The sequence below is a fragment of the Toxotes jaculatrix genome, chromosome 14 (assembly GCF_017976425.1).
Source record: "Toxotes jaculatrix isolate fToxJac2 chromosome 14, fToxJac2.pri, whole genome shotgun sequence".
Lineage (NCBI taxonomy): Eukaryota > Metazoa > Chordata > Actinopteri > Toxotidae > Toxotes > Toxotes jaculatrix.
This window is the reverse complement of record NC_054407.1, coordinates 24,744,757-24,756,218: the sequence shown is the minus strand read 5'-3', so window position 1 is coordinate 24,756,218 and position 11,462 is coordinate 24,744,757. Positions and strand designations below refer to the sequence as shown.

General features: G+C 42.2%; 2 protein-coding genes across 3 annotated transcripts; one reads left to right on the top strand and one right to left on the bottom strand.

Annotated features, from left to right (window-relative positions):
- Nucleotides 1–19: 19 nt before the first annotated feature.
- On the bottom strand, nucleotides 20–5,970 carry LOC121193414. The gene is made up of 3 exons (XM_041055686.1): nucleotides 5,962–5,970; nucleotides 5,179–5,292; nucleotides 20–4,428 (listed from the first exon to the last, which is right to left on the bottom strand). The coding sequence occupies exons 2-3, from the start codon at nucleotides 5,276–5,278 to the stop codon at nucleotides 719–721; spliced, it is 3,810 nt and encodes a 1,269-aa protein (XP_040911620.1). The 5' UTR covers nucleotides 5,279–5,292; nucleotides 5,962–5,970; the 3' UTR covers nucleotides 20–718.
- A 475-nt stretch (nucleotides 5,971–6,445) lies between these two features.
- Nucleotides 6,446–9,761, top strand: si:ch73-170d6.2. 2 transcript variants are annotated; one of them, XM_041055781.1, is made up of 5 exons: nucleotides 6,492–6,566; nucleotides 6,925–7,008; nucleotides 7,111–7,199; nucleotides 7,516–7,622; nucleotides 8,423–9,761. In XM_041055781.1, the coding sequence occupies exons 4-5, from the start codon at nucleotides 7,595–7,597 to the stop codon at nucleotides 9,301–9,303; spliced, it is 909 nt and encodes a 302-aa protein (XP_040911715.1). In that variant the 5' UTR covers nucleotides 6,492–6,566; nucleotides 6,925–7,008; nucleotides 7,111–7,199; nucleotides 7,516–7,594; the 3' UTR covers nucleotides 9,304–9,761. The 2 variants fall into 2 exon arrangements, with proteins under 2 accessions (XP_040911714.1, XP_040911715.1); XM_041055780.1 differs by having other exon boundaries at nucleotides 6,446–6,566; nucleotides 7,516–9,761.
- The last annotated feature ends 1,701 nt before the right edge of the window (nucleotides 9,762–11,462 follow it).

Here is an 11,462-nt window from a genome sequence, read left to right as displayed (position 1 = left end):
TAAAAGAGAACAGCACATATTCAGCAAAATCAGTTTATTATGATGCTTTTTTATCTCATGTCATCTCATCGTGCATCTCTGAAACCTACAACAAACCACGAAAAAACATTTTATTCCATTTACAACAACTGATCTTATTAGATCCTGAAAGAACCACAAACAGAAGCCTCACTAAAAATATGTCTCAAAGCTTGTTAAGTATAATGGACTTATTATTAATCGAGTACAGTAGTATGTCAGTACTAAATAGCTTCAGAAACTAAACGTATTATTTTCCTCCAAACATCTGCACGGCAGCAATTAATGGCACCAAAGCTCCTGCTGGCATTTAACGACAAATATAGATAAGAAGTATTTACTGTATTTAAGACAATACTCAGCTCATATTTCACCATGTGTGGCTGTGGCCCTTTGAAAAAACACGGTTGATACATTCATGATCCCAAAAGCGTGAATCAGACTTTGTCGTTCTTGACTGAAGTGTCTAACACGTTATTTGTTATAGGACTGGAAAACTAGCATGTTCACATCAGCCGTAGCGTGCTTCCATACAAATCATCATGTTATGATAAACATGTAGATGCTAACATTTACCTTGTTAATGGCGAGGTTATTAAAATGCTAAGATTAGCATGGCTTAGCTGCATTTTAAATGTGATCATTCATCTTCATTGTGGCAGCTGCTAGTGCAGCAATACGTAATATTTGTTCTTACAGCCTAAAATCCAAGGTAATTTATAAATCTCTTAAATAAAGTTTTCTTTTCCTTCCTCTCCTGTCTTTCTTCAGACAGTTCTTCCTCTGTTTTCGTAAGTCGACGTCTTTTGGCGACCTTGGAGATGACTTCTGCCTTTTCCTTCAGAGCCTCCAGAGACTGGACTCGAACCTGGTAACCCTCTTTGGCCTCCGACTTTTCTCCTTGTATCAGCATGTCAATGTATTCTGGTGTGGTCAGAGGGTTAGGCCTCAGGGCGATCTCTTGCAGGCGAGTTATGCAGTCCGACGTCTGATCCAGGAGGGACACGATCATGTCCTGAAGGTGACAGATCTCTTCCTCCTTCCTCTCAATCAGTTCCTGCGTTGTCATTTTTTCCTTTGTTGCCTTTTCATACTTGTCTTTTAATTCTTTCAGTGTCTGTTTCTCTTTCACTTTAACATACTCCCAACTGTATGTCTGGTTGAAATGCACACTCCAGATGCATTTTCCAGGGCAGACGGTGCACATCCCTGTCCTATCCATTGCTGCACAGCCAGCTTTTTCAGCATCATCTGCTATTGCGCAGGGGTAGTGGCATGTTATTGAACATTTCTGGCAGTTGGTGATGTACTCTCCTTTCTTTGTGAGCTGTTTTTTGACTGGCTTAATAACATCTACCTCAATCTCAAAGTTTTCATTTGACGTCATGACTGTTTCGTGTTCTTTGATCTTTTCTTTTGTTTTCTTAATTTCTTCAAGTTTTGCTAATCCGACTCGAAGCTGTGGCTGCAGACCTTCGATGGCTGTTTCAAGCTGCTTTCGTTCTTTTAGAACCTCTTGGGTCATTAGCAAGCTTTTGGTTGTCGTCTTGCCCAAAGCAGTGAAGAACTTCTCCATACTTTTGGCTCCCATGTTCCAGAACATTTCATCAAAGTTATCATCATCATCCGAATCTTCATCACAGGCCGTGTCACTGATGCACCTGTTGTCTGCAAACAATGCAGAGTTGTTGAATTTGAAGTGAACTGGAAGCCCTAAGTCATTTTTTGGACATGGTACTCCAGAGACGTTTATTGCCTCAAGAACCGGTGGCTGCTTGCCATCTGCAAAGGTCACCAGTATCTCGATGTTCTCTGCCACATCTTTGCCAAAAATGGAGAGCACAGAGTCAAACACATATCGTTGTGTTGCTGTTAGCCGTGCAAGAGAGGCCTGAGTAACGAAACACACTGCGTCAATCTCGCTGACTCCGTCAGCTGAGGTGAAAAGCCTCCGGATTTGTTCTGTGATCTCTTTGTCTCTTCCTACTCCTCTCGTATCCCCAAAACCTGGTGTGTCCACAACGGTCAGGGAGAAGGGGATTTTAAAACCATCCTCGTGGTTGATTTTGTACACAGTGACTTCAGAGGTCTGGCTTTCAGCTTGTGACCTTGACTCATCCTCAACAATTAATTTAAATCTGAAATTGTCCTTCCACTCTACACCAACAACGTAATTGATCATTCCATTGATCAGAGTGGACTTTCCTGATCCGGTTGCTCCAAGAAGCATAACGGTGCGATTCTGCCTCATTGTTTCTTTGCCAAAGTTATACCTCCGACATCCATCTATGTCCAAATCCTCCTCTGTCAGGGGCAGTTTGTAAACTGAGGGGGATCCAGAATTTATACTCGCGCTGGTATGTTTCAGGAATTCTGCAAGGCGAGCAAATTCACGTTTTGTTGTGCAGACATTAACCGTGATGCTTCCTTTGCTTCTGCCATCTACACCACAATCACATCTGACCCTGACAATATATTCTGTCGCTGACTGAAGCTCTGAGATGATCACTTTCTCAGCTCTAGACATTGTTTGTTTCCATTGGAGATCTTCCACTTCCACCCCACTGTGTGTTTGGGCGTACTCCACGATGAAGCTCAAAATCTGGACACCTTCTCCAAGCTCAGCAGGTTTCTGCCAGCTCACTGAAATCTCACTGGAGTTTGGTTCAACTTGAGGTTTTCCAGGAGGGCTGCAAGGCCGTGTTTTAATGGACCCGCTGACTTCTGTGGCTGGCCCAACACCTACTGAGGTCACTGCCCTGCACCTGAACACATACCCTGTGTTAGGTCTCAGATCGCTCACTGTGACTTCCTCAGCTTTTGATACCGTCTTTGGCAGCCATCCATCATCTCCACTGACACAGTACTCAACAGAGTAGGAGGCGACGTCCTCTGCTCCAGATGTGGGTGGAGAAATCTTCAGTGTCACACTGTTGTGGTTTATGTCACTGACTGTCACAGCTTCAGGCTTTGAAGGCGGCTCAAAGTCTTCACTGACAGAGCAGCCGTCTTTATAAAGGTAGATGCTTGAACCTTTCTGTGTCTCATTTGTCAAACCCACTGTCAGGAACTTAATGTTCTTGTTCTCCTTGTTGGCCTCAGCAAAATCCCTGAAGAGCTTTGCTTTTCTCCTCATTGTATCAGGTACTTTGTTTGAAAGGTACCACTGTTCCTTCTCTACATCATACGTATGTAGATCTTGAGGGTCGCCTGGTTTGGTTGTTCCTTTCAAGTAGTCTGATAAAGCAGAGAGGTACGGCTCAGCACTTCCCAGTGAGGTGAAAACAAAACACACAGCATGCTCTGCACTGAGAACCTCCTCATGAAGACGGCTCTGATGTGGGACGATCTTTGTGTTTTTCATCATGTTGGTGAAAGATTTTAAAACACAGATTTCTCTCTCTTTACAGTCCATCCACTCGTTCAGGTTTTTGCTGCTGAAAGGAGAAGAATGTCTCCTGTTCAGGATCTCTGCGAGCACAGATTCCTCTTCACCTCCTCCCCGGATTGATGGAAGTTTCTTTGATAAGGTTCGTTGGAATTCCAGCTTGAACTCAGAGCACATTTCTTTAAAACTTTTGAGCTTTTTGCAGATTTGTGGGAACTGCTGTGCAGTTGTTGTTCTCATTGCATCATTGCACCTCATTTCCAGCTCACTGAAGTCCTCCAGGACTCTCTGTGCTTCCTGAACTAACCCTATACTAATCTGACGGACAAGCCGAGCAGCAGAAGAATCTAAACTTGTCAGTGGCAACAGCCAGACTTTCACTGGTACCGCATTTTCTCCACTGGCTCCCAGTAACTTCGGCAGGCTTTGGTAGACTTCTACTGCATCCTGAAAGGACACAGGATTTTTCTCAAGAGAAAAGTCTCCATGGAATCTGCAAGAGAATTTCTCAACATTTGCTTTGTCCTTTTCTTCCATTTTCAGGGAACCTTCACCCTCTATAGCAAAGCTCGGGATCTTCTTGATCATCACTTTCAAATTACCTTCAATGTCTTGATGATCTTCATTTTTAGACACCTCACGGTCAAAGACAAAGAAGGCCTGTGCCCCGTAAAGAATACCTGTGACGACATGCGTTGCTATTCCTTTATCAAAAACATACGGATGCTTCACGTTGCCTCTTCCAAGATGATTCATTGACAGTTCCTGGAACTTTGTGGTAGTTTTGTACATCAGAGTAACTCTGGCCTGATTTTTGGTTGTCTTATGATCATTCAGGTATTTGGCTGATCCTTCCACCTCAACCAGTCCACACAGGAAACTTGCCTTCAGAGAGGCCTCGACCTTTAGTGCTGAAGATTTGTCCTCAATTGATTCAGATGCAACTATCTCAAATTCAGTGTTGGGTTTTGTTCTTTCTCTTGTATCATTTTCCAGGTCGTCACGGTCCCACAGTGTCATTCCTGCCAAAACAAAGTTTAGCTGCCTTTTATTTTTCGATGCAGAGATTTGTTAAGACAAAACTCATCCAGCTTTTTTTCTAATAAGAAATGAAAACACAATCCTTTCACAATTAGTTCACAAACTAAAAACTTCCTTCTGTCCCATAAAGCATGTTGGTAAAACCCATCACTTACACTATATCTCACTGATCTAATGACACTCACTGTATTGTCAGTAAACTTGAATCAAAGAGGTTTGCAGTAATCAATAAAAACAGCTTCAGGCACATATGAAATTCTAAATTAAATCAAAAGAAGTGAAATCAAATTACTTAATAAATGTATTTTCAGGTTTGTGCAAACATAAACTTGCGTTTCAAGGCCAACACCAAACGTCACCTTGGCAGTTGTGATCCTTTCCTTGCATTTTTATATACACAAGCTTGTACCTTTGACCTTTACCAGAGAACATGAACAGCCCTGAACAGCCCAGTCATTATGTCCCCTCCCAGCAGAGCTCTGACAGCTGATATACAACACATACTTTCACTTTATCTGTTCCAGTTAGCCACAAAGCTCAGAGGCTATTACACAGTGTTTTTTCAGAATGAATCCTAACACCCTGAGCTACAGTCTGACCATCACATTTCAAACAGCTGGACTGGACTGGTCGCATTAGAGAGACTGTCAAGAGACACACCTCTTATTTTTAATTCGACCAAACTGAATATTTATCACCTGCATTTAGTAACTGAGCGTGGGAATCCTTACCAGGGACGATTGAGTCTTGGCGGCAGTCGTACAGCATCCCGAGGCTGAAAGGTCGACCAAGTGCCGCCACCTCCATGGTTCTGCTCGCACCAGGGTCCATTTCTCGGTCTAGACCTGAGAATACAGACAGTGTGTCCAAACTGTTTGTCATCTGTCAGCTTGTATAGCTGCTGCAACAGAAATGAGCTTCACTGATTCTGAGAGTGAAATAAAATATGAAAAGCTCATAATACCTGTGGGTAGAGAAACTTCTCTAACCTGTTGGTTTGTCCCCTGACAAAATCTATATTCAGTTCTCATGGTTTAACTGGTAGCGTCAAAATTTCAAGCTTTCAGAAGTTTTCAGAATAAACCATTTCCACTGTGATTCAGCAGAACAAGCTGTAAACAAAACGCTGACATATTATGACTGTATGCGGGACGTGTTAGCAAAAGGCTGATTAATTATACATTTAACAGATACAGAGCAACATTATCATCTTATCATCATCATTGTTTCCCTCCCTTACCCTGCACAAACTTACTGTGTGTACTTCACTCAAATACTTATATATATTAAGGGTCGACTCATTTTTTTTCTTTGATAAAATGAGTCTGTTATTTATTGTTCATGACTTTTGGTCCACCTGCTTAAAAGAAGATTTACATTCAGTTACACTCAGGATTCTGGTCACATCATTTAACCACATCCACAGACTGAAGAATCAGAATCTGCAGGACTGAGATCACACAGCAGAACTGGTGCATGCAACACATCAACAAAAACAGCAGTAGTCTACTTACAGTAGAAATGTGTGTGGTCCTCTGAGGCAGAGCTGTAGTTTCAGGCTTTATATCCTCTCTGAGGCAGAAACACCCTCAGATGTTTATTCATGAGCAGGAGGCGGCACAGAGGAGAATCAGGATGATTTCCCAGAAGGAAGGTTTCTTCACTTTCTGTTTCACTTTCATCCATGATGTCCAGAACAGTGGAGCCAAGAAATGACAAAGCAATCTTCAATCCATTAAAACAACCTTAAATAACCTCAAGCTGCCTGAAAGAAATGTGTAGTAGGTTTTAGCAGAACCACTGAATTTGCAGCAGCTGTCAGTGAGAGTTTGGAAAGGGCAGCAATGTACATTCAGTTTCAGTTTCACTGAGTGGGGTTTCCGAGAAATGGTCTGACTTACTGTAAAGATTCATTTATTTCCTTATCAGTGTGTGTGTGTGTGTGTGTGTGTCTGTGTGTGTGTGTGTGTGTGTGTGTGTGTGTGTGTGTACTCTATATAAAGAGGCTGCAGAGTAAAGTGAAACAGGACTCGTCCTCCTCCTGATCAGAGCTGAGCTGCTGTTCATCCTCTCTGCTCTTGTTCTTTCAGAGCTGCAGGATTTCAGCTGAACGTTACAGGTAAATATGTTTTATATTCTTTCTCAGATGAGTTTAACATTACTCTCCAGTCTAAACTAAAATAGCTGATTGCTAATGTAAAAACATTTGGGTTTATTTATCATGTGAATTTAACAGCATTTAAATCGTCCAAACTTTTTGGACTCTGGACATTTTTGGACATTTTGTTGTTTTATTTCTTTTAATATTTTGCTGTTTCCTAATGACAGTGGGTGTTTTTCATGTACTGTTGTACTAAACTACAAGTTAACGTCAGCTGTGATCCAGATGCATGTTCGCTCATTACTGTGAACATTACTGTTCCTGCTTCTTTCTCTAATGTGACTCTGCTGCTTTCTGCTGTTTTATATTCCATCAGAATAAATGAAGGACGGTCAGACTTTGGACACTTCTCTCCCACAGTGACGTGCTCCTCTGCAGCTCCTCTCAGCTGAAGTGGAAGGTAAATGATAAATACCATAATGTGGATCATAAGGATCAGAAAGACAAATGAGGTCTTAAAAGAGAATTAATTAACCATGAACTTGCTCTTTTTGTGTTTTAGGAGTTTTGGAGATTTACACGATTTACATCCCAATCACAACAGCTCTGAGATCCTAAACCAGACGACGGGACTGAGAAGAGCCAACAGAGGTTTGTTGTGCTTCGTGCCTAAAAGCTTCTTTTTGAATTCAAATGACTGAATTTGACTTACTCTGGCTACATTTCATAAATGAAGCAGAATTTACTTACGTCATATCTCATGGTACTGAAGAACGAACCAGGAGAATTTTATATCTGTCACAGTGTAAAAATCCTTTACTGATCACGTAGGATTATCTGTGGAGAAGTGAACCTGACAGTTCTTCACAGAAGTTTATCTGACCATCCACCACCAGTGCTGCTGCTGACAGAGTGGAACACTGGATGCTACGTGTGTGTGAATTAGTTTTTTTTTTTTTTTTTTCAGCATATTCAGATTCAAACCAGAGACCACTTCACAATAACAGAACCAGCACTCACATCAAGATGGATGAACTTCTCTGATCATGAAGATCTCCTCTCCACACGGCCCTGGTACCAGCTGATTTATACTTTAACATTGTAGTCACACGTTACTTTCCCCATGATGAATGTTTTTAAGTCAGTTCCATCACGGCTTGCTGAAGCTGTTAAAGAAAACAGCAAACCGCTAAAAGACCAGACAGGGTCTCTCTCTGTATATAAAGTTTCCCTGACAGAAGAACGAATCAATGTGGATGGGTGCAAGCGTTTCTATTTTGGCAAAGCGTCCACTAAACACAATCGCACCATAATGGTTCTCGGAGCAACTGGTGCTGGCAAATCTACTCTGATCAATGGAATGATCAATTACATCCTTGGTGTCGAGTGGGACGATTCATTTCGGTTTAAGTTAGTTGATGAGGGTCAGTCGAAGTCACAAGCTGAAAGCCAGACCTCTGAGGTCACAGCTTATAAAATCAACCACCAGGATGGTTTTAAAATAAACTACTCACTGACCATCGTTGACACTCCAGGCTTTGGAGATACAAGAGGTATAGAAAGAGACAAGATGATCGTAGAGCAGCTGCGTAATCTCTTCTCTGCTCAGCTTGGTGTCAGTGAAATTGACGCAGTGTGTTTTGTGGCTCAGGCTTCTTTAGCACGACTCACTCCAACACAGAGATATGTGTTTGATTCAGTGCTCTCAATCTTTGGCAAAGATGTGGCAGAAAACATCAGGGTCCTGGTGACATTTGCAGACGGTCAGCGTCCACCAGTTCTAGAGGCAATCAATGCTTCAGGTGTCCCATGTCCTAAAACAAAGGACGGGCTGCCAGTTCACTTCAAATTCAATAATTCAGCCTTGTTTGCAGACAACAGATCATCTGCAGCAGACAGCTTGAGTGGGGATGAGGAGGATGGAGGCTTTGATCAGATGTTTTGGAACATGGGGACAAAAAGCATGAAAAGGTTTTTTGCTGCTTTGAACCAGATAGAGACCAAAAGCTTGACAATGACAAAGGAGGTCCTCAAAGAAAGACAGCAGCTCGAGAATTCAGTTGAGAATTTGCAGAAGCAGGTTACGCTTGGGTTGGCCAAGCTTGAGGAGCTAAAAGAGACATCTGAGCAACTGAAAGAGCACGAGGCAGAGATCAGCAGGAATGAGAATTTTGAAATCGAAATCACTGTCACAAAGCCTTTTCAGTATGATATTTCTGGTACTGGAGTTTACCTCACCAACTGTCAGCAGTGTCATTTCACCTGTCACGATAACTGTGCCTATGCAAATGATGCAGATAAAAAACACTGTTGTGCGATGGGAAGCAATGGACACTGTACTGAGTGCCCAGGCAAATGTCATTGGAGTGTACATCATAATCAGAAGTACAAATGGGAGTACAAGGAAGTTAAAGAAAAAAAAACAGTGAAAGAGCTGAAAGACAAGTACCTGAACGCCACAAAGGCGAAGGCACCTGTGCAGGAACTGATTGAGAAACTGAGGGCTGATTATGATCATGTCAAGGCTGAGGTTGTGAAGTTCATGCAGAGGTCTGCAAAGTGTCTAAACAGGCTTAAAAAGATAGCACTGAAGCCAAATCCTCTCTCCACTCCAGAGTACATTGACATGCTCATTGAGGGAGAGAAATCTGAGGCCAAGCGAGGCTGGAAGCAACGAGTTCAGAGTCTGATGGACATGAGAAAACAGGCAGAGTACATGGCTAAAGTGGGCAGAGGAGAGGAACTCCTCACCTGATCTGAACAAACCTGCTTGTGGTCAGATGGTGTGGCAGTGTTTATGAAAATGGGGTTGTGTTGTGTTGTTTGTCATTTTGACATGAAATTTCCTTTAAGTTTCTGCTTGCTCCCTATATTACAACTGTAAGTGCAAAGGCTTATTTGAATAGCTTTAGTTGACGGGGTGAACACGGTAATAAAGAACTATACTTTAACTATTAATGCACATAAGGCAGATGTTGTCACAGACAGGTGACAGTGCCGATGATGAAATGATGAATTCACAGTGAGGCTTTAAGCCTTTGTAAAACTAACTGTATTCTAGTCCACCTGCGACAACTGCTGTTGTAGTGTAGTTAATATTGTTGCTAACAGAACAGCCTTTGTGTATCATTAATGTGTGTTGATTTCTTGTCCTGTGGTTTAATAAAGTAGCTCGAACTGAAAACTGAAACAATAAATCCAAGCTTACAGCTGTCTTTAGGGTTTTGTCTTCTCCAGATGAGTCGTGTGCTCTTCAGCACTTTAGCTGTCATCAAAGAAAAAGGTGGCTACTTCGAAGAATCTAAAACATAAAACATGTAAAACATGTTCTGGTTGGTTTAACACTTTTTTTGTTAACCACATAATTCCATATGTGTTCCTTCATAGTTTTGATGTCTTCAGTGTGAATCTACTGTGTAGAAAGTAATAAAAAATATATATAGTTCACAGATAGATAAACTGTTATATCCATCCCCTTTTGTTTATTAAAATAAATCATCACTCTGAAATCCGTCCTTTCTTCTTATTGTTTGTTCTGCATGTTGACACCACATGGTTGGGATTCCACTCAGTGAAGTGAACCATCACCTGCTCCTGGCCCTTCAGCTCACACTGAGTCACTTAACAAGTACGAGTTTACATCAGCTGCAGGTTTCCTCTCAGTGGTTCACCACCTTTTATTTTTGGCTGCCTGGGTGAAGCCTTCAGGGCTTTTATCAGACCGTGTGGAAAGGTCAGGAGAACAGAGGAGTTCCTGTACAAGTGAGTGGTTGCGTCTCTGCTCTGTGCCTCTGGAAAGTCCACAGTGAGGTCAGCCACAAGTAAGAGAGTCCTTCATTAACTATTAATGCTTAGTCTGAGGGTTTTAACACGTGGGGCAGGTTCAACTGCCGAGACACATTACACAGCGAATCAGAGACGTGGGAGGAATGTTACTGACTCTGTGCTCTATGTGGCCAACAAACAGCATCTGGTTCCGATCACTGTAAAACACTGATCATAGTGGGGTTATAGCAGTGACCCTGTGAGTGAATACATTTTAGTCCAGGTTCAAGTTTATATGCTAAACACAGACCGAGGCCACACGTCCATCGTAACTGGAGTACTTTCACTTTCCACAAGGGGGCGACACCGCACCACGAAGCCGTCCCACCCCCTCTGGAGGGGGCTGAGACAACTGGACTGTGATGGACATTTGTGAGAGTGGTGGACGTTGGGGAGGAGGTGCTCAGGACGAATGGACTTACTGTTTGTCTTAAAGTCAGGGAACATCTAGCTGCTTATGCTCCTCGTTTCTGGACCTGACACTGAGAACAGCTACAGTCCTGAAATAACAAAGAACAGCAAGGTCCTTCAAAAACTCTGTGAAATAAACCTCACAGGTGAACTACAGTACAGTACTCCAGTAAATGTACTTTGTCACTTTGAAGAATCCTGATGTCCACCTGAGGACTGTCCCAAAGCAGCTGAGCTGAGGCTTGTTTTGTTATTTGTTGTTTGCACAGTTGCATCAGAGTCATCTTTACAGTGTTTTAACATCCTCCTCCATTTTTATTCTGTTGTACATCACTGTAATCGTAAAGTGAGCAGAGGTATGAGATGTTCACTGACAGCTCAGAGCTGGGATGGATATGTGTTTTCATGTTTAAATGTCGTTAAATGTAAATTCACTTTGACTCACCGGTGAAATGTTTTGGACACGCCGTCTTTCTGCAGGACCAGTGAAGCGTTGTGCTGCTCGCTGTAAACTCCTGATGATTTTATGTTTTTGAGAACTGTAGAAATTTATTTGTTTCTGTCTTTAATTCAAACTCAATTCAAACTATCCCGTTTAATGAAGGAACGCTGATCTTCTAACTTTCATTCAAAACTGTGACTGGTTTTGACGGAGAGAATGACCCACTTTCCCTTAAA

Bases quoted from the DNA above. Each gene is read 5' to 3' on its own strand.
- LOC121193414 (XM_041055686.1), bottom strand. From the start codon at position 5,278: ATGGACCCTGGTGCGAGCAGAACCATGGAGGTGGCGGCACTTGGTCGA. The intron at 4,429-5,178 runs GTAAGGATTCCC...TTGTTTTGGCAG, and splicing joins CCAAGACTCAATCGTCCCTG to GAATGACACTGTGGGACCGT.
- si:ch73-170d6.2 (XM_041055780.1), top strand. From the start codon at position 7,672: ATGATGAATGTTTTTAAGTCAGTTCCATCACGGCTTGCTGAAGCTGTT.